General features: G+C 38.5%; 2 protein-coding genes and 1 non-coding gene across 5 annotated transcripts in view; 1 reads left to right on the forward strand and 2 right to left on the reverse strand.

Annotated features, from left to right (window-relative positions):
* LOC124612319 (nucleolar protein 58) overlaps window positions 1-20,478 on the reverse strand; it is a 73,596-nt gene extending 53,118 nt beyond the window's left edge. The window contains exons 1-4 of the mRNA XM_047140450.1: window positions 20,329-20,478; window positions 18,912-18,988; window positions 18,501-18,815; window positions 5,908-6,107 (exon numbers count right to left, since the gene is read on the reverse strand). Of these exons, the coding sequence (XP_046996406.1) occupies window positions 5,908-6,107; window positions 18,501-18,815; window positions 18,912-18,988; window positions 20,329-20,373 (637 nt within the window). The 5' untranslated portion in view covers window positions 20,374-20,478. The remainder of the gene's footprint in view (window positions 1-5,907; window positions 6,108-18,500; window positions 18,816-18,911; window positions 18,989-20,328) is intronic.
* Window positions 15,833-15,908, reverse strand: Trnaa-cgc. The gene has a single exon. It is a non-coding gene; the product is annotated as a tRNA-Ala (tRNA).
* Window positions 20,479-20,500: 22 nt separating the features above from the next.
* LOC124612320 (ubiquitin-conjugating enzyme E2 G2) overlaps window positions 20,501-23,423 on the forward strand; it is a 44,280-nt gene continuing 41,357 nt past the window's right edge. For all 3 annotated transcript variants that reach the window (XM_047140452.1, XM_047140451.1, XM_047140453.1), the window contains exons 1-2: window positions 20,501-20,662; window positions 20,816-20,897. In XM_047140452.1, coding sequence (XP_046996408.1) covers window positions 20,620-20,662; window positions 20,816-20,897 — 125 coding nt within the window. In that variant the 5' untranslated portion in view covers window positions 20,501-20,619. The remainder of the gene's footprint in view (window positions 20,663-20,815; window positions 20,898-23,423) is intronic.

Below are 23,423 nucleotides of genomic sequence, written 5' to 3' on the forward strand. Positions count from 1 at the left end.
CTTTCCTCGAACAATATGAGACTAGAATAGAAGGGAGAACCGATAGAAGTACTCAAGGCACCCTTCGCCACACACACCGTCAGGTGGCTTGCAGAATATAGATATAGATGTAGATGCTAAAATACTTCCCCTCTGCAGCAAAGCGGTTCAAATGATTTGTGAATGGCTGAGAGCGTGTCACATGAGATATCAGCGCACACTTCGATGATACTTTGCTTCATATCGTCTGGCATAGTTGGTATTTAAGCATACACTTTATGTTTGATTGCTAACCACAGAAAAAAATCAAGAGGGGTCAGATCAGGAGACCGGGCTGACCACTTCACTTGAGCACGTCGTCTTATCCAACAATCCAGGAACTTTTCATTTAACGGCTCTGTAGCCACACTGGAAGAGTGACCAGGACAGCCGTCATGCTGGAGCCACATGCAGAGACACGTACTTAGTGGTACCTCTTCCAGCAGAATGGGCAGAATGGTTCACAGGAACTGTGCATAGTTATTGCCATTTAGTATACTCGGAATGACGTACGGCCCCACAATGACATTTCCAGTGATGCTGCACCACACATTAACACTCCACAGTTGCTGATGCTGTACCTGTTGAAGCCAATGAGAGTTCTCTATTGACCAGAAACGCATATTATACAAATTCACATTACCATGATTGGTGAAAGTCGCTTCATCAGTAAAAAAGCACCTGCTGAAATAGCTTTGGAACATCTTTTAAGCACCGCAGAGGAAACTGGCAAATTTCCTGGCCCCGTTTGAAATCCACACCAGAGAGTGCTTGATGTAATGAGAGGTGAAACAGGTGAAATCTATGCTGGTGCAATATGCGTAGAACACTTCTCTGACTTGTATCACATTCCGAAGCGATACGTCATGACGAAACAGTAGGGTCATTATGCACCAACACTAGAATGCCCTCTTCATGCACCTCGCCAGTTGCAGTTTTCTGCCTTGTCCTCTGTATGGCATTCCATGATCCCGATTCAAGTAGTTTCTTGCAAATACATGCAAGAAGCTGGCGTGTAGGACGCTCACAATCAGGATACAGCTCTCCATATCGCTTTATTGCTGTAATGGCATTTCTTCTGCTTTCACCATACACTAGAAGCATATCTAACTTTTCTTTGTTGATGTACATGTCTGCTCCAAGAAACTGTGATGGAAATGCGATGTCTCATTACCCCAGAATCACATTCATACCCTTCCCTCCAGCTACTTTGTGCGTCACCTTGCGGTGTTATCGAGAAGTCGCATTGGACAACGCCACTTCAAAGGACAAATACGATATGGGAACATATCTGTGTCTCAAAAACTATTCGCCAAAATGTTATGATATACACATATTTGAAACTGTCTTTTTAAGCCCATTATGTTACGCTAAAATTTAACGTAGAGTTCCAATTAAAAAAACCAAAGAAGGCCTTATATCTCTGCAATATAAAAAATAGTACAAACATGAAATGTGATGTATTCAAGTAGCCCCTGTCCCTGCAATTCACTGTCCAAACAGCATCTTTGTATCTATTATGGTTGGGGAGATGCAATGGGTATTTTGACTTAGCTGCCTCACCCTGTAGTACTACACAGCCTCCTATTCCACCAATGCACCCACTAGCCTTTTCCCCCTCCTCTATTTCTCCCCCCCCCCCTCCCAACTAAACACAGCAGCCCTACCCTGTACCCACCATGTCCCTGTACATTTCCACAAATAGTACTACACCTTCCTCCACCCCTACCCTTCTATCCCTTCCCCTCCCTATCTCAGCCTCCTCCTTACCCACCATCCACAGACTGCTTCTCCCATCAGGTACACTTGCTGTATGCAGTCCGGCCCCAGCAGAGTGAGTGTGTGTGTGTGTGTGTGTGTGTGTGTGTGTGTGTGTTTTCTACTACAGAAAAGGACTTTTGGCCAAAAGCTCAAATGTACAGCAGTCTTTTTGTTGCGCTGGTCTGTGACTCAACATATTCTCTATACGGTATTTGGCAATCTATCCTTTTTATATTATTATAAATACCTATTATGGTCCTTTTCATATTATTGTAAATATCCATTATGGTTTGCATCCCCAACACTTCTGAAATGCTACTTACCTTTCTACTTGAAATGTGAAGTTCACCCACAAAAAGGAGCTACATTTTGACATCATGTGCAGTCATCATACTTAACACACTGACAGCCATTGTTCTTCTAGCGATGTTGATATTATTGAGTCATTGATGTGAACAAGCACAACAATACTGGTCATCATCATCATCCTTTTTTTTTCAGGCAGTGTTTCCCATTCATTCATTATAAGTACAAAACAATTTCACGGTAGGGACACAAGAATAATAGCTGCACTTCACTTTTTGGTTCAAAGATACCGACTGTCAAAACGAAAGAGTACATTCTTAGAACCTTGAATGAACTGAGAATGTATCAGCAGTTGGTTGCATGAGATAGCATTAACCTTTAACTTATTTATGAAAACAATAGTGAACCTAAGATTAAAAAAGGAAATTAATCACATCACCCCCAATCTAACAGGAGATTAACTTGTTCGGAATAAAACCGCAATGAACAGAATTAAATGGCCATGGAGTGTTCACAGGAATTTTTTTAGCGTGCACTTAAAATCAAAGGTTGCTTATAACCACATTTGATTGCAGGACAGTTGGAAACTGGATGTTCAAAATATATAACTGATCACTAAACATGTACTCTCAAGATGCAAATTACTTAAAAATGAGACTCGAAATCAAGGAAAAAAAAATTTCCCGAATCTAAACCGCACCTGAAATTTGAGACTCGAAATTCAAGGGGAGAGGAAAGTTTTAGGCCCCACCTCCAAATCAAAACAAAGTTGGTCCATTATAATATGAGACACAATTTAGGTCGAATGAATGATGATACAGCTACAGTAGTTTGGTTCGAGTCATAAGCTTAGCAGTTAAGCTTTACCAGGTAGCCATTGCTACGCATCAGGCGCTCCGTCTGTATTTATATGGGTACCCTTCCTTTTTCACGTGCTTCATATGGTTTGAATTAATTGCTTATTTTTCTTCGATCTGATAAGTGCTGTTCTCTATGTTACAGGTGTTTACGTCACTCTAAGCTGAAAATGCATTACTGTACTGTGTCATGCATTGTTTGTCGCTTTCTGATAATGAGTGTTTACGGCCGGTCGCCGCTCGCCATGTGGCTTGCTTTTGTGCAAGGTACCGCCACTTACAAAAAAGAGAGAGGAATCGTCTCATTAGCGAAACAATGGCAAGAGACTGCTATTTGTTGTTACTTACACTGCTGCTTTCTTTGATAATGATCAACAAGAACCAAATAATAGACTGCGTATGATAGAAGATGTTCTGGATGAGAGTTCATCGAAAATTTTTCTCTGTTTGAAAATTTTCGCAGACGCGAATTCTGCACAGAAATTAGAGTCATCTTAGATTTAAAAATCTAGTCAATTGCCGTGCTTCATTTCTGACTATCAATATTAGGCATAATAATAATACGAATATAAAAATGACATGATACGTGTATTCTTCCGCATTTGCTGCTGTCGCACTCTAGTTTCGTAGTTTATTAGGCAGGCAGGATTTAAATGAGATAGCTGCAAACACGAAAGAATACATGACAAAATGTTTATATTCGTATTATTCTTATGGTGAAGCGAATACTGCATGTGATTCACAATTCATAAAAGTTCCTATTAGCAGCCATCTCTTCTCACAGGTAGGAAAAAATTCAGAACGTAGAGTTTCCCATATTTACTAACTTCTCAAACAGTCTTGTCAGTCGGATTTTCGTAGTACATTGAAATGCTGCTGCATTCAAAGATGAACAATAAAAAATTTGTATTTACTTTGTTGGATAATGTATGAAAATGCAGTGGTTGAAACTCGGGGCGGAGAAAAAAGCTCGTCTTTCAACTTTTTTTAAAATTTATTTACTGACGCAGAGATTTTGGCGCCAGTATTTATCTTTGTGCCTGCAAAGCATGCCTGTGTAGTGCTACATATATTCGACGGCAGAAGTTAGTTGTGGCAGCACCTACCATCATTTTTCAGAACTTCCGCTTACTTTGCACTCGATTCTAAGCCGCAGGGGGTTTTTTGGATTACAAAAACCGGAAAAAGAGTGCGGCTTAGATTCGAGTAAATACGGTATATTATTATCTGATGTATTTGAATGAGGGAGCTGTTGCTTTTCTATACCTTGTGTACTCCCTTTCCCACCCTTCACCTTTCGGTTATCTTGGCAATGATCCATTTGTAGTCCTCACACTTAGCAGCTCATGAGTTGCATATATTCTAACCCTGGTCAAAATCTATCAGCCAAAACAAGTGTTTCATTACAAGAACATTCCCTCACCCCTTGGCCACAATTCGCACTCTGCATTAGGCTCGTACTGCCCTCCATGGACAACCAATATTTTGCGCATTATATACAACACACTGAGGTGTTGAATCTCATACATTACCAAACTGGAGGTGGAGCTTAATGGTTCAAATGGCTCTGAGCACTATGGGACTTGACTTCTGAGGTCATCAGTCCCCTACTTAAACCTAACTAACCTAAGGACATCACACACATCCATGCCCAAGGCAGGATTCGAACCTGCGACCGTAGCGGTCATGCGGTTCCAGACTGTAGCACCTAGAACCGCTCGGTCACTCTGGCCGGCCGGTGGAGCTTACAACATATTAACATCCTCTAATACAGCAAAGTTGTGCACACAAAAATCTTATATTTGTCTTTCCCAGCAAGCTGAACTAATAGAAAGTTACAATTTTTATGAGTGTTAGTCTTGTCATCACCCAGCAAATCCAAGAACTGTATATTAGTGCATAAACGAGTGATTCTGATAAGGATAGAATGCCAACTGTTGGTCCAGCAGCAAGTGAAAGATATTATAACAGGTTTGTAGCTCATACAAAATGTCTGTGACTCATGAGCTGCAAGAGGTATGGACTGCAGATGGAGTAGTTGCCAAAACTACAGAAAGACTAAAGGGTTGTGCTCAGAGCCTATAGCACAGCAGCAGCAGCTCCATCAGCAATGTCAAGAAGCAACAAATGACACTCACATCTCATCAAAATTTTCTGCCAATCAGTCATGAGTATCTGACTGCACACACAAGAAAACACAAGATAATTTCAGAGCTGGAAAGGCATGAGAAGTGCATTACAACATACACACAGTTTAGCTCAGTACCTGAACAAATTTATCATCATGTGATTACTGTGAACTTTTCCTCACAGTCAGAGTACAATCAGAATAAATTTAAAGTTATGAGATATTTTGAGGTTGGTAAAAAGAAAAACAAAAAGAGCATCAATTGGATAAACAAGAGTTAAATTTGTACAGTGAGCATTTGGTATTATGTTATTCATCCCTGAACTGTTGACAAGTACATGACTATTAACTACACACAAGAAGACTTCAACATCTACTGTTATACTTGGTGCCCAACTTTATGTATTCCTAGAAAAATAAGTAATGTAGAGAACTTCCCAGCAGCTGCACTATTACAATAATTTCCTTTGGTAATGAATCTAGTAACTAGATTACAATGTAAATGCATTTTATTGTGCTGGAATTTCTTTGACTACTGTTACAAACAACACTGTTCATATCATAAGGGAGGGGGAAGTTTTGATGAGCATACAATTGCTTGAGTACATGTTTCTCGTTCTCTCTCGTTTTCTGTACTGTTGAACTGACAAATATAAAAACGCCCACTCTTCATTACATTTTCATATTTTCTATTGTCAGTGGCTAGCTAAGCTTATTATTGGGAAAAACGCCAGTCATTTTAATCGTTTTCATTAAGAACATACCTCTCACAATTTTCATCTGGTAGTTTTTGTCTCAGTACACTATCAAGGAAAAAAAAAGGGGCTGAAAACTTACCAATCAGTTTGATGGTTTTGACAAAGGCAACATTGTCAGTAATTATCTTTCCAAGTTCTGGAAAGTGCCATCCATACCATTCACGGGTACGCATTACGTAATTATTTAGTTCCTTATCAAGGTCATCTAACAGACACACTGCCTGCACAATCATAGTATCAATTTTATCTGGACTGAATTTCAATTTGTACCGAGAAAGGCTGAAAAACAGAAAAGCTATGTTACATAAAATAGTAACACATGTTTGGCAGTACAAGAGTACAAAATGCTGCAAACACACTGTGGCAGAGAAATTAATTTACATATACGCATAAACAAAAATCCTAGCATTAATAAAGAATACAACACAGAATACCCGCACCAAGCTGATTCACAATTACTAGCAACATAGTGGAATACGGTGCACAATTTTTAAGTAACTCCATTTGAGAACAAGGTAAATTTTTAATCCAAAAAATTCCAATCCTGGACATATGTTGATTCCAAAGTGTCATATAGGTCATTAATTAATATGTGGTGGATTTTTACAATGTCACTACAACCTGTACTCTACCAAAAGATTAATGTTGTTTACACTTCAAAAGCTACAGCTGTATTTATACCAGGCACACAACATATGATCAATGTGTAATAATTACATGTTTCTTAACACTAAAAAAAAAAAAATCATGTTAAAACACTACCAACATTTCCAATAGGCAAATTAGAACTGAATGCAGTTACAGCCAATCCATGTAAACCATACACAAGCCTGATTATAAGGTCTGACTCTGGGCGAACTACTGCTCTCTTCATCTACATCTACACTCAAAGAAGACAACTTATGTCGTGAGGTGGAAGGTACTTCTGGTTGCACTATTATTTTCGCATTTTTGTGTTTCAGTTGTGAATGGTGCACGAAAGCTACTGCTGGTAAGCCTCTACATAAGTTAATGTCTCTGAATTTTCAGTCATGGCAAATTTGCAATATGTATGTAGGAAGAAGGAATATGTCAGCTGACTCTTCATAGAACATACACTCTTGGAAATTTACCAATCAACCTCCCCACTATATAAAACACTTCTTTGGCAGCAACTCAAGCTCTCATGTTTACTAAACGAAACAATGACGAAACATGCTCCCGTGGATATTCTCTAATTCCTCTATTAATTTTGCTTGGTAAAGGTTCCAGTATGAAAAAAAAGCAATACTCAACGATTGACTGAACGGATGCTTTGAAAGCCATTTCTTTCATAGATGAATTAACATTATCCACAAACTCTTATAATGAATCTGTCTGGCACTTTCTGGTATGGTTAAATGATGATGGCGTCCTCTTGGATAAAATATTCTGGAGGTAAAACAGTCCCCCATTCAGATCTCCACGCGGGCACTACTCAGGAGGATGTCGTTCTTAGGACAAACAAAACTGGCACTCTACGGATCGGACCGTGGAATGTCAGATCCCTTAATCAGACAGGTAGGTCACAAAATTTAAAAAGGGAAATGGAGGTTAAAGTTAGATACAGTGGGAATTAGTGAAATTTGGTGGCAGGAGGAACAAGACTTCTGGTCGGGTGAATACAGGGTCATAACTACAAAATCAAATAACAGTAATGCAGGAATATGTTTAATAATGAATAAAAAACTAGAATTGCAGATAAGCTACTACGAACAGCATAGTGAATGCATTATAGTGGCCAAGATAGACACGAGGCCCAAACCTATCACAGTAGTACAAGTTTATATGCCAACTAGCTCCACAGATGCTGAAGAGACTGAAGAAATGTACGATGTGATAAAAGAAATTATTCAGATAGTTAAGGGAGACAACTATTTAATAATCAAGGGGGACTGGAATTTGATTGTAGAAGAAGGAAGAGAAGGAAAAGTAGTAGGTGAATGTGGACTGGAGGTAAGGAATGAAAGAGGAATCCGCCTGGTAGAATTTTGCACAGAGCATAACTAAATCATAGTTAACACTTTGTTTAAGAATCATGAGAGAAGGTTGTATATGTGGAAGAGGCCTCGAGACACTGGAAGGTTTCAGATAGATTATGTAATGGTAAGACAGAGGTATATGAACCAGATTTTAAATTGTAAGACATTTCCAGGGGCAGATGTGGACTCTGATCACAATTTATTGGTTATGAACTGCAGATTCAAACTGAAGAAACTGCAAAAAAAGTAGGAATTTAAGGATGGGACTTGGATAAACCGAAAGAACCAGAGGTGTCGTAGACAGTTTCAGAGAGAGCATTAGGGAATGGTTGACAAGAACAGGGGAAAGAAATAAAGTGGAAGAAGAATGGGTAGCTTTGAGAGATGATATAGTGAAGGCAGCAGAGTGACAAAGCAAGCTGGGATCTCTTCACTTCCTCTCTTGTTTTGCCATCTACCTCCTTAAATTTATTTTATTTTCATTTTGTCTAATTACCTTTAACATACATGAGTATAATCTGCATTTCCATAAAACAGAAAGGTTGGTCCTCAGCCTTAAAGACTGTAGCACCAGATCTGTTTTTGTGCTAGTTGTGTGTATGTAATCAATTTTCTAATTTATTTTGACTATTCCTAGTCAATATCTTTTGTTATAGGGTGAAATCAGTAATTGTTTTGTGGCTTAGATTCTATTGCTGACTTGTAAACAAATATACATTATGTTATAAACATTTGGAAGACAAAACACTAGCACTCGTTAAGTATTTATTTGGGTGCATTTGAAAGCATATTAGCAAAGCCAGCCCTTAATTCCAAAATAATTACCAGGTTTGTCAATAGTATTGTTTGCATAACTAAATCTGTTAATTTCATTATTTAAACAAATAATTCAACTTCACCTTTGTGGTAGAAGAAGCTGTTAGAAAGAAGGCATTTTTCAATGTATTCACTTAATTGAATGCATTATGTTTTAACTGTAATTTCTGTAAATTAAACATTGAACACTGTATAGTCTCAGTGTTTATTATTGTGAGAATATGTAAAGGCCCGATTTTTGGTCTCGAGACAGTCAGTCCACGGCCTATTTTCAGACATGAAGTCTGTATCAGTTAGAATAACAACAATGCATTAACTGAACAGTGGAATTAGTCTAACATAAACGGGCCATGTGTTAAAACAATTACAGTGTCTGTTCGATTTATTTGAGAAATAGTGAAATGTGTGGTTAGGTATTTACTGCTCATAGATGTTCAACAGCAAACTGTTGTAGCAGTATGCCGATGTTTGCCTGCACATTATTGATGAGGTTTATCAACAGTTAACCAATAGTGAACTGGTCGTATAACTGTGTAATATAGGGGGTCGTGAACTGAAAGTAAAGAACTGTGAAACAAAATTGTGCAACTACATCGACACTATCAACGAACAAATAAAGCAGGCAAACGTCACAAGAGGAACAAGTAGGTAAAAAGACGAGGGCTAGTAGAAATCCTTGGGTGACAGAAGAGATATTGAATTTAATTGATGAAAGAAGAAAATATAAAAATGCAGTAAATGAACCAGGAGAAAATGAATGCAAACATCTCAAAAATTAGATCGACAGGAAGTGCGAAACGAGTAAGCAGGATGGCTAGAGGACAAATGTAAGGATGTATAACCAGATATCACTAGAAGTAAGATAAATATTGCCTACAGGAAAATTAAAAACAAAAACTTATGGCAAAAAAGAGAACCACCAGTATGAATATCAAGAGCTCAGCTGGAAAATCAATCCTAAGAAAAGAAGTGAAAGCAAAAAGGTGGAAGGAATATATTGAGAGCCTATACAAGGCAATGTACTTGAGGGCAATATTATGGAAATGGAAGACGATGTTGATGAAGAGGAAATGGGAGATATGATATTGTGTGAAGTATTTGACAGAGCACTGAAAGACCTAAGTCGAAACAAGGCCCCAGGAGTAGACAACATTGCATTATAACTACTGATAGCCTTGGGAGAGCCAGTCATGACAAAAAATGTATGAGACATGCAAAATACCTTCAGACTTCAAGAAGAATATAATAATTCCAGTCCCAAAGAAAGCAGGTGTTGACAGGTGTGAAAATTAACAAACTATCAATTTAATAAGTTATGGTTGCAAAATTCTAACAATAATTATTTTCAGATGAATGGAAAAACTGGTAGAAGCTGACTTCGGGGAAGATCAGTTTGGATTCTGTAGAAATGTTGGAACATGCGAGACAATACTGTCCCTTTGACTTATCTTAGAAGATAGGTTTAGGAAAGGGAAACCTGTGTTTCTAGCATCTGCAGACTTAGAAACAGCTTTTGACAATGTTGACTGGAATACTCTCTTTCAAATTCTGAAGGTGACAGGTGTAAAATACAGCAGCGAAAGGTTATTTACAATTTGTACAGAAACCAGATGGAAGTTGTAAGAGTCGAGGGACATGAAAGGTTGAGAAGGAACTGAGGCATGGTTGCAGCCTGTCTCCAATGCTATTTAATCTGAATATTGAGGGAGTAATAAAGGAAACAAAAGAAAAATTTGGAGTAGGAATTAAAATCCACGGATAAGAAATAAAAATAAGACGACATAGTAACCCTGTCAGAGAAAGTAAAGGAACTCCAAGAGCAGCTGAATGGAGTGGACACAGTCTTGAAAGGAGGATATAAGATGATCATCAACAAAAGCAAAACAAGGATAATAGAATGTAGTCAAATTAAATCAGGTGATGCTGAGGGAATTAGATTAAGAAATGAGACACTTAGAGTAGTAAATGAGTTTTGCTATATGGGAAGCAAAGCAATTGATGATGGTCAAAGTAGAGAGGCTTTAAAATGTAGACTGGCTATAGCAAGGAAAACGTTTCTAAAGAAGATAAATTTGTTAACTTCGAGTATAGATTTAAGTGTCAGTAAGTCTTTTCTGAAAGTATTTGTATGGAGTGTAACCCTATATGGAAGTGAAACATGGATGATAAACAGTGTAGACAAGAAAAGAATACAAGCTTTCAAAATGTGGTGCTACAGAAGAATGCTGAAGAGTAGATGGGTAGATCACATAACTAATGAGGATGCACTGAATAGAACTGAGGAGGAGTGGAATCTGTGGCACGACTTGACTAGAAGAAGGGATTGGTTGGTAGGACATGTTCTAAGGCATCAAGTGATCAGCAATTTAGTTCTGGAGGGAAGTGTGGAGTGTAAAAACCATGGAGGGAGACCAAGAGGTGAATACACCAAGAATATTCAGAAGTATGTTGATTGCAGTAGTTGTTTGGAGATGAAGAGGCTTGCACAGGATGCAGGAGTAGCATGGAGAGCTGCATCAAGCCACTCTCTGAACTGAAGGCCACAACAAAAACAACAACAACCATTTACAATTATTTGTTGCCAATAATGTGCTCTAACAGCAATGGGTCTTTCCATCTATTTATGTACCTACACATCTACATCTATATTCTGCAAACCACCGTGAGGTGCATGGCAGAAGGTGCATCCCTATTGTATCAATTATTAGGGTATCTTACTGTTCCATTCACATATGCAGCACGAGAAGAATGATTGACTGAATGCCTCTGTGCATGCAGTAATTATTCTAATCATATCCTCAAGATCCGTATGTGAGGAATACGTAGGGGGGTTGCAGTATATTCCTAGAATCATCCTTTAAAGCTGGTTCTTGAAACATTGTTAACAGGCTTTCTTGGGATGGTTTACATCTATTTTCAAGAGCCTGTCAGTTCAGATCCTTCAGTATCACTGAGACACTCTGTGACCATTTGTGCTGCCCTTCTCTGTATACATTCAATATACCCTGTTAGCCCAATCTGTTACAGGTCCCACATACTAGAACAATACTCTAGAACCAATCAAATGAGTGATTTGAGAGTAATCTCATTTGTATAACAATTGCACTTTCCCAGAGTTCTACCAATGAACCAAAGTCTATCACCTGCTTTACCCATGACTGAACCTATGTGATCATTCCATTTCATATCACTACAAAGGGTTACACCCCAGTGTTTGTATGAGTTGGGCAATTCATTGACTCACTGATATTATAGTCATAGGATACTATGTATTTTCGTTATCTGAAGTGGACAATTTTATATTTCTAAAGATTTAAAGCAAGTTGCTAATCTCTGCACCACATTGAAATCTTATCACGATACGACAATATTTATGCAGTTTCTCTCTGACAATACTTCATTATAGTTAACTGCATTATCTGAACAGTGAGGGTCCCAACACACTTCCCTGAGGTACACCCGAAGTTACTTCTACATCTTAGGATGACTCTGCATCTGAGATAACATGCTATGTCCTCCCCACCAAAAAGTCATCAATCCAACCACAAAATTCACTTGAAGCACCTTATGATCGTACTTTTGACAGTGAGTGTAGGTGCACTACTGAGTCAAATGCTTTTCAGAAATCAAAAAATATTGCATCTACCTGGATGCACTGATATAAAGCTTTCAGTATGTCATGTGAGAGAAGTACAAGTTGGGTTTCACATGATAAATGTTTTCAAAAGCCATGCTGGTCGGCATTGAGGAGGTCATTCCGTTCAAGATACTTCATTATGTTTGAGCTCAGAATATGTTTTCAGATTTCTACAACAAACTGATGTCAAGGATATTGGACAGTAGTTTTGTGGATCACTTCTACTACACTTCTTGTAGACGGGTGTGATCTGTGCCTTTTTGTAAGAGCATGATACAGTTTTTTGTTCGATAGGTTATTGTTTTCTGAGAAAGATCACTTGACAATATTCTGCTACAGCGGCCAATGAAGGCATCACGCATTGCTCTCATGATAGCCAAATGTGTTTCATTCAGCCTCTCCATGGCCCTATATTTTGTTTTACACCTATTACGTAGTAATCTGTTTCTTTACAGTGATGTATACCATGGTGGTTCCCTCCCATTATGATCTGTTCTACTGGGTACACATCTATCCAGTATGTGGTCAACTTATCTTTTAAACTTGAGCCAGAGTTCCCCTACATGCTCCTGACCTATGCTGAAAGTTTCAGTTTCCTCACTGAGATATGATACTACTGATTTTTTATCTAGTTTAATGAAAATATATCTTTCTGCTTGTTTTATTTGTCCTTTGTACTGTGGTAATCATTGTTGCCACAACCACTTTATGGTCACTGATACCAGTTTCAATGTGTACATCCTCAAAGAGGTCAGGTCGATTTGTTGTGATTAGATCCAATATATAATGAGTAGGGTTCCTAACTACCTTTCTAGGCAGTTTTCAGACAAGGCACTCAGTAAAGTTTCACATGATGTTTTATCACACCCTCCAATGACAAACCTGTAATTTTCCCAATTAATTGTTGGATAATTATAGTGTTCACCGAAGATTACAGTATGATTAGGGAACTTAGGTATAAGTGAACTGAGGTTTTCTCCAATGTTTTCGATTACATCTGGGAATGAGTCTTGGGCAATAGAAGGATCCAAACAATTTCACATGCAACTTCAATTTCTATCTAGGATTTGAGTTTCTTGTCTATTGCAACAAATACACCACCTCCATTTCCCATTTACCTTTCTGGATTGGATGGAGAGTCGCCTAATCTGAATAACCCTTGTGTGCACCTCACACACAATCAGCTACGTGAATAGCAGCCTCTGATATGTAGTGCACAGCCAACCTACTTAGGAGGGCCCTACAGTTCTATACCCTTTGACACAAGTCCCGGAAGTTGCAGCCTAGCTTGTCACAGAACCTTCAAAGGCTCTGTTTCAGTCCTTCCACTCAACTCAGAACCAAAGGGCCACGATTAGTTCTGAGGACAATGCTGCAAATTGTGAGTTTCATTGAAACTCCATGCACAAGGGTAGCCTTCTCAACCTTCTCTGCCAGTTGCTGGGATGACCCATGAATGACCTCAGAGCCCAGACAACTGCATCATTTGTTCCACTGTGTGCCACAGTCTGCAACTGATTGTACCCCGTCCCCTCAATTGATGGATGAGACCCCAGGCATACACACTAAGTGGACCTTGTGTCCTTTCCTGTCCCTTACTGCCATTTCCCTACAGGGTACCATCACTCGTCATATGTTTGAACTGCCGGCAATTAATAGAGCCCTACACTTTTGCGTTTGCCGCCTCCTGACATCGGACAAAACAGGTTCCCCCAACAGGTGAAGTGAATCCCACTGTATCAATTTCAGTGAAAGACAGCTCTGACTTGTTGGTTAGGGGGATCGGTACAACACCCTGAGTCCTCCCTGGCCCCTGTCCACCCTGTACAGGATGCTTAGATTACCCACTGACATGCCACTCATAGCCAAGTGGACAGGTAATGACAGACCCTGTACTTTCTGCAGAGGAGACAGAATCCACAGAAGAGGATAGAACTTGATGTGCTCCTGGTATAGGTATCACAGGTACTGTACATGACTCTCAGGAGCTCTTCCAACACACCGATTCGCAACAGCTGTCAATAGCTGTCAATCATTTGACAGTACTCAGGGTGATTTCCAGCTGCTTATGAACGTCAACTAACTCATTCCGTGTTTGAGAACAGCATTCACAGTGGGACTGCATTTTGCTTGGTCCCATGTACGACAAGGCAGTGAACAAATAACTTTAAATTAAACCTCCTGATTATATTTTAAGTTGCTAACTCCCTATAACAATTGATAGATAAAGCAAAACGAGATTTCTATTAAGACAACACAAAAACCTGTGATAAAAATTACTAGTTTCCTATAAAACGTTTTGAGGTTAATTATAGTTGTTAGCAAACTTGAAAACAGAGTTAATTTTTGATAAATGCAGATAATATATAGGGCAACATGTCTTTAAGGAAAAACTTGATGTAACACAATGTATTAGAAAATCCGCTACAGTAGCTAAATCACAACTGCCGATTTGTTACAAACTGCTCATAGATCATGCAAAAGACAGTGGTACCTTCCAAAAATTCTCTAAAATGCATGCTTATTTGCAAAGATATACAACGAAATTCAGGGGGATGCATACAAAGGCTGGACTGTGAATCACAAAAGCTGATTTGCTATAAACTAAATTAAGTATCCAAAACACTTGTACTGCTAATTTAACAATAACATAGTTTTGAAAACATCTGAAAATTCTGTAACTAACCTATTTCCCACATAATTGTTTTTAAAAGAGCAGAATGTAGTTTAACGATAACGGTACTTGTTTATTGCTTCACTCACTAAAGTTCGAAATTTCACAATATATCACAATACAAATGGGTACTGATACAACCAATGAAACATTATGCAGCAGAAGCTGCACCAACAGTAAAACATGCAAATTTAGAACTTTAAATCGACTTCAGACTAAAACCACGTGATGCTAACAGTGACAGAACTTTCCCTAAATGCAATTTAAAGGGAAGTCACATCATCGTTTGCAGCACATGTTTTTAGTCTGAAGATAATGTTTTGCTTGTCAAAACAAGTTACAGGATTTGTGGAACACTCATGCGATTGTAATTTAATAAAATAAAAGCAACAAAAAGAACATCAGTTTTTCCAAAATTTCTTTACACTGAGAGTCAATTGTAAGTCTGTACATCAAGCATCAACCCTCTGCAGATCTTCCTGCAAGTCACTACTTATTTCTGGAGTCTTAATTTTTTTAAATATATAACAGCACCATTTGCAAACATTCTCACAGATCAGACAAACTCACCATGTTAAGAAAGATAAGAGTTATATTTGCTAATAATCTCGAACCACATCACAAAGCTGGCCTTATATTCTATAAGACCTGTATTTTGGCCACTAAGTGACAGTGTGGATATGTATTTAATGTCATCCAGAAGTCAGGTGGTGGTGGTTAGTGTTTAACGTCCCGTCGACAACGAGGTCATTAGAGACGGAGCGCAAGCTCGGGTTAGGGAAGGATTGGGAAGGAAATCGGCCGTGCCCTTTCAAAGGAACCATCCCGGCATTTGCCTGAAACGATTTAGGGAAATCACGAAAAACCTAAATCAGGATGGCCGGAGACGGGATTGAACCGTCGTCCTCCCGAATGCGAGTCCAGTGTGCTAACCACTGCACCACCCAGAAGTCAGGAAACAAGGTGTAAATATAGGCTTCTAGATCTCAAGGACAAATAGTTTCACATCATCTCTGTAGAATCAATCTCCTGTAGAGCAGGGCACAATAAGTGACAGTAAAACAGTCTGATGTCAGCGATACAGGACTATTATACACATCTATGCATGTCTCTGCAGGAATATCTAAAGTTAGTTTCCTAATTAAACAAGTGAAACAATTCACCGAAAGTTTTTGTTACGTCTGTCCATGTCCAGGAGTTCAGCCATTCACTTACATAATAAAATACAATGCCTACAGCCACTGTTTTGATGTTATTTTATAGGGTCATTAGAAGCATTCAACTCTATCCTTTACTTCGACCCATGGTGTAATAGTGTTGTGGCGTGTGATGTCACAATGGCGCTTTGTTTTTTATTAGGTTCGTGTTTGTAGATCTCATGTTGTTGTATTTGATGGCACACACTGGTAGTGGATACTGACATGTTGAGTCTAACATGTGGTATTGAGTTCATTTGAGTCTTGGTTATCACTGTGGTAACGTGGGGTTATTTGAGTCTGTGTAGTCAGTACAGTAATATGGATTTGTGAGCGTTTACTATATTTTCAGTGAGTTATGTTTACTTCCCTTTTGTTTATGTGTGTGGTGTTTTTGCTAGACATGGTTCTGTGTGTGTGTGGGGGGGGGGGGGGGGGGGCGCCCTCTTCCCAGCCAGCATGAACACTATGGGACTAACATCTGAGGTCATCAGTCCCCTAGAACTTAGAACTACTTAAACCTAAGTAACCTAAGGACGTCACACACATCCATGTCCAACGCAAGATTCGAACCTGCGACCGTAGCAGTCGCGCGATTCCGGACTGAAGCGCCTAGAACCACTCAGCCGCAGCGGCCGGCAATTGAATTTTGTCAGAGGCTTTTATTGGTAAGTAGTTTTTGTTTTATTCTGTAGTAATTCTGATGTTTTGTCTGTTTTACATTTATGGTATTTCTGTTGTGTTTTAATTGATCTGTTAAACATGGGGTTTTTTGAGTTGTTGGGATTTTGGTTTTGGTGGTGTTTTGTGAGTTATGTAGATGTGTCAAGTTTGTGGTTGTGGTTTTTTCTTTATTTGTGGTTTACTGGTAGGTATCAAGAGCTAAATTTGAACTATATAGGTCAAGGGAAACGTTCGATTCCATTTTTTGGAGTTGTAGGTGTTGCCTTTTTGGTATCAAAGGCTTTGTTTAAGCTATATATGTCAAGAGAGATGTCCAATTCCGCTTTTCGGAAATGCAAATGTTGGTTTCTTGGTATCGTGGCCTTGGTTTGAGCTATATAGGTCGAGTGAAGTGTAAGATTCCTGTTGGTTTTGTGGCTGTAACATTATGTCGTAAGTTGAGTTTAGCTTGTCCCCACCCTAAACCCCCAATTTCCCGCAGTTGTCGCATTAGTTTCATTTTATTGTTGGAGTGAGACATTCTCGTGTCACTTTTATTACTGTTTGTGTTTGTTGGGATGTATATGGAGTGATGATATCATCGCCAGTTTGTATACATTGGAAGTAGGCGTTTCTGCCACACTGATGACGTCACGTGTCAAAGCAGACGGTTGAAATTGGATGCTTCCCTAATGCCATTTTATTGTACTGCAACCAGTTTCAGTGACTCAATATGTCACCTTCAGATTTAACTGATGTTGAGGAGGTGAACTCAATGAACATGATCCCTTCAGTGGGCAGCTTCTATGACTTGACTTCCACAGAATACTGTAAAACTGATGATGTGTCTGCAAGCATCAACTATGGTTATAGACAAAACATCGCTTTTACAGTATTCTAAGGAAGCCAATTATGAGGCTGTAATGAAGTTGGAATGTGACAGTACAGTTGTGAGCTGACCCAGCCAAAGAATGTGAAAGCTATAAATCTCATTGTGGTGACAGACTGATCTGTAGCTCAGCAGAAGGTCTAGGTTAGTTGGAAAGTGAGAGTTTGGTCTGGATAGGTGACGCCAATGAAAATGAAAGCTCAAGAAAACCTTGTTCAGATGACAGATCAACCTAAGATGATCCCAAGGTGTTGGAATGTGACAGTTTCACTTGCAAAAACTAAATTAAAAATTGTTGTTGTTGCCTGTATTTGGCTTGCTTTGTTGCCGAATATTTTACAGATTACAAGATTGTCACCTAACAACACAGCTTATAATGCTGTTACTGAAATGATAAGCAATTGAATTACAACTCTTTACTGTCATAAACATTTCACTGTTTCTTCCAAAATGTTGCAAATTACAAGGTTGTGGTTGGGTTGGCACCTAACAGCACAGCTTAAATCAAATTAATAATCATGATTGTCAAAGTATCTGGTTGTTTCTTCTGAATATGTTAAGATTTCAGAGGATGTGGTTTATCGACAGGTGAACACGGCAATATTCCTTCGAAACGCACTGTCTGCTACTCTCTCGTTGGCAGCGTAGTAATGTATCTAAAACACCCCCACTCATTCCCATCATGTCACGCCGAGAGATGACAACATTTCTCTGCATGAGACACGTAAATATGACATTGGTCCTGAACAAGGCTTTTACTGTTTCCCTATGAGCAAGCTAGTCAGGTAAACACATACCTGTGAGCAAGACCAAGGGCCATGGCAGCCATTTCCTTTTTTGGTAATCCTGCTATCAATCCATCCATCTGTGATCTGATGCAGCGTATAAGTTCCTGAACAGCGGTGTTTGAAACACATGACAGCTGGAGTTTATCCTTGATGGCATTTCCCAGCTTGGCATCAGCCACAAGAAGTTGATCTTGCACATCTTTTGAAATTATTTTCTTTAATGTTTTCTTCAGTGGTTTACAAAGTTTGCCTTCTACCGCAGCTGTCGTGGCAGCAAGTGCTTCTGTTGTATCTGAGAACTTCTCAAAATGTTTCAACTTCACTCTGGTGGGAAAAAAAAGAGACAGATTACAAGAAGTCATGATGTACAGGGCTGCCACAGACTACCAGAGTTAAGATATGTGTAACACTCATACTTACACCTTGCTAGCTGCTTCAGGAGTTTCAAAATCTTGATAAAGATTTTCTGTTTCTGACAGTTTCTTCTCATCTAGCAGCTGGAAATATGAAATGTTTTATGTACACTTACAGTGGTCTATATGATAACATTTGTATTAGCTCCAACATAGCAAAAATGGAATAAAACAACACACTCTCCCTCACCTAAGTGAACTCTTATTTTATTTTTACTGCTGAATATATGACCATGAACAATGAAACTAGCTGATCTTAAAACATTTGTTGTATGCAGTAGAGAGAATTTCAACACAAAGATAACATGTTTTCTTGAACTTCTCTTGAAAAAAGAAATGATTTTTTAAGGATGCAGTCAAAACAGCTTGTCTTTTCAAGATGTCAGCCTCCATTAGGGCTACCAATAACAAAATGCAAATTACAGAAATATGCTCAGGTAAACAACACCAAAAATTATCAACTGCAATGGGAATTAAGAATAAGGCAAGGACTGTGTGCCTTTGCTTGTGTGAGACATGCTACATCAGCAGCAGCTTTTGAGACACAAGAATGCCATTTTTTCTACATAATCACGGGCGATTAGAGATTTTAAAGCAAAAGTCATAAATGGCACATATTTTGAAGGTAATCTAGAGCTACGCACTTAAAATGATTTTTCCTTCTTGTTTGTGCGTGTATCATCTTATTAGTAACGCAATTACGGGAGATGAAATATAAACATACAGCAGATAAACCACTGTGGCATTTAAAAATCTCAATTCATGAAAAGTAGTGAAAAACTAAGTAAAGGCGGTAAGAGTGAAATTTTATTTTTTCTTAACCACTGTATTATTTATTAGCCGAACACGATAGGGTATACACTATATTAATAAAATTCAAAACTTATCTTCATTTATAATGGTTACTTCATTATTACAAACGGCATAGGCCGAAATTTGGAAGTTGTTGCTGTAAATACAACAAGCGATGAAGAATAATACCGCAGATTAATTTGACAAGCCAGTAAGAAACTACATAAACTTGAAGAGGCACTGGGAAAGATCAAGGATGCGAAAAAAAATGCCTCACGTATCATTCCCAAAGGAATTACATGCGCACGTAAATGAAAAATGACTATAATTTCCCTTAATTCACACACGAGTATACTGTTAGTTTTCTTCAGCAGTAAAACTCATTGCAAAAACGGTGTTAAGTCGAAGTGTGGCAATTAACAGACAGCACACATGGTTAATACAAGCACCAATGAATACGTATTACGAAAGTAACGCCATATCGTCACACGACACGAATACATAACCTATTCAATATGCTTCTTTTCATTAAAAAAAACGACTATTACACAAAGCGTATTATTAAAGCCGATTAATAACACTATTTTATTCTTTTCCTCAAAGAAATAATCATTTAGTAACGTAACACACACCTTGAATATGGCATATCCTGCCGGCGTTTCGAACAACACAAGCATTTTTACTCATGCAGTTTACACTTTCTGTAACACACGTGCATAAACACAGCAGCACCGCGCAAACATTCAAGTACAAAGATGAGAGAGTGTACGCATCAAAGATAGTATATCGTCAGAGACAAATACTGCATCTTAGCCATTTCGTTGTTTTGTTAAGAAAAGTCGCTGTCATACAGTGAAAACAAATCACGACAGTGATAAAAAAAACAGATGTGGTGAGTGGGCAGGTGTTAAACAAATGTGAAAATGGCAGGGTCGGCATTACGGAGGCTGATGGCAGAATATAAACGTAAGAGGAATATTGATTCTTCTACAATACCCAGGGATACATATTGGGATGTTATGTTATTTGACACTTAATGTATAATTTTGCGTAGACATTTTTACATGTTATTGTTGTTGAACTGTCTTGATTTCTTTTTATTTTTGCCATGAATTTCAGAATTAACATTAAATCCGCCCGAAGGCATAATTGCGGGACCAATTAACGAAGAAAATTTTTTTGAATGGGAAGCGCTCATCACGTAAGTAATTCTGTCGTACCTAGGAGCTACAACGATGTCCTTTTTCCTATATTTCTTGTAGTAAATCTTGATTGAGCAGTGGGTGAAACTTGAGAATGAACATTATTATTTTCTAGGAACAACTTGGAAAGAGTTGTTTGGTGAGTTGGGTTGGGTAATATATTCAACTCGTGTTATTTTGCAAATACATTTGTCTGTATGCAAACATTTTCTTCATAAATGAAATTGAAAAAAAAAAAGTTTCCTTCATTTTGGTAATTTTTGTAGAGAAACTATCGAATTGTTTTAGTCAGTGCGTGAACAGTACACATGTATAGCTAACTATTTGGATCTAATTGGAAATGGAGAAGCTACCATTGATGGATTGAAGAGTTGTGATAATGTATATTTGGCCTCACCACCACCATCACTACCACTAAAACACGCGCGCGCGCGCGCACACACACAAAAGCATCACCAAGGTAAATTATTTTCGATAAAGGAGTAGCTGTCAGACTGTGGGTATATTCTGGATATCCCACTGTTCTGTCTAATGGCATATGCCATTTGGTGAAAGTTTATATAAGTCAATGGCTTTTGGATGAGCTTTGTTAACAGTAAAAAGTAATCACTGTTGACAGTATTATGATGCAGACTCAAAATAATACACAGAAGACCCAAATGGAAGGAAACATCTAAATTAAATTCTTGTATGAGTTCATGCATAAAATGCGGTTTAATTCAACAGCCTACTGTAATGACACAGGTGTCCTTCAGAGGTTCCAAAATACATACTCTCCATTATCATGTGCACATGATCCTAAACAGTATTTTCATTGTTTATTTTATCCTGAGAACCTGAGCATTGTTATTGTGGGGCCTATGACAGTGTGGGGTCTTTCACAGATGTTACATGTGATGAATAGATATTTATAATCACAGAAAAGTGAATCGGGTTCTTTTTGGTATGGTATGCCTCCTCATCTTTATTTATTTATTCATTCCTCCAGAAATCAGCTTTCAGTGATATAAGGTTTGTGGATAAACCAGCGGTTTTGATACCATATGCCAGCTTTGATTGATGCCGCATGAAGTCCCAGGATGCAAGTCAAACATGGTTTCAAAGTGGCAGCCAACTACCTTAAACATTATCTCAGCAACAAAATATAAACAAAAAGTGCTGAATCATACATATTCTAAATAATAAATGTTGATGCTAATGGGACTATTGCAGGAAAATGATGTGGGTGAGGGGGTGGCGGCAAACTAAATTCTAAACTAACCACTGCACAATCGCTATAATGATAAAATATACAACACAATAAAGAACAAATTGTGAACAGTAATATAATAATGGAATTCGCCGTCTAATTTAAAAACACAGACTCAGTGAGAACACAGACCGCAATTAACAGAACACAGTGCCATAGATGAAAGGACTCCGTCCCAAATCTCACTCTCTCCACCCAGACAGAAACACTGGAATACTGTTTTGCTAACAGTTCGTGTCAAGGTCAGCATGTAAAATTGACTATGGCCTTTCACCTCTCCAAACAACAGATTTTACACTCCCCACCCCTCTAGTATCCCTGTATAGTATTGATATAGCCTCAAGTCTCGTAGTCTTTAAGCCTCTATTTCATGGTGTAAATTTACATATAAAATTAAGAAAATTGCTTGTATATGCACAATGTTACTGCCTGGCTACACACACAGTGTGTCTGCATTGAGTTAGACTGAGTTAACATCATTATGTTGGCAGAAACAGTTCAAAATCGATAACCTTTGCTGAAGGTCAAGTGTATGTAAACACACGCAAAAGCAGCTGGAAGAGTGAATTATTTCTGCCACTTAGATCGCACCTATTCAGATTTTTTAGCTCTGTAAAATAATGCTTAATGATAGCACATATTATGTTTTCACATCTCTTGTAGTATTTTTTGTGTCAGACACAAATTGATCTCCTAAAAAGTAATGTAGTAGAGAGTTAATTCAATATCATATTTCATGAAAAGCTGAATATATCCCCTACTGCCCCTACATATTTGTCTATTAATGTAGTGAAAACACACTGCATGCACGAATCATGACCCATCCTCACAGCTTCAGTAGCCCCCCTCTACCTCGTCTCCTACATTTCAAACTTCACAGACGCTCTCCTGCAGACCTTGCAGAACTAGCACTCCTGGAAGAAAGTATATTGCAGAGATATGGCTTAGCCACAGTCTGGGGGATGAAATTTTCATTCTGCAGCAGGGTGTGCGCTGATATGAAACTTTCTGGCAGATTAAAACTATGTGCCGGACCAAGACTTGAACTCGAGACCTTTGCCATTTGTGGGGAAGTGCTGTACTGTGTGAGCTACCCTAGCACAACTCACAACCTGTCCTCACAGTTTCAGTTCCACCAGTACGCACAGTTTTAATCTGCCAGAAAGTTTCATACCACCGCATACTCCGCTGCAGAATGAAAATTTCATTCTGGAAACATCCCCCAGGCTGTAGTTAAACCATGTCTCTGCAATATCCTTTCTTCCAGGAGTGCTAG

This window comes from Schistocerca americana, chromosome 4 (genome assembly GCF_021461395.2).
Source record: "Schistocerca americana isolate TAMUIC-IGC-003095 chromosome 4, iqSchAmer2.1, whole genome shotgun sequence".
NCBI lineage: Eukaryota > Metazoa > Arthropoda > Insecta > Orthoptera > Acrididae > Schistocerca > Schistocerca americana.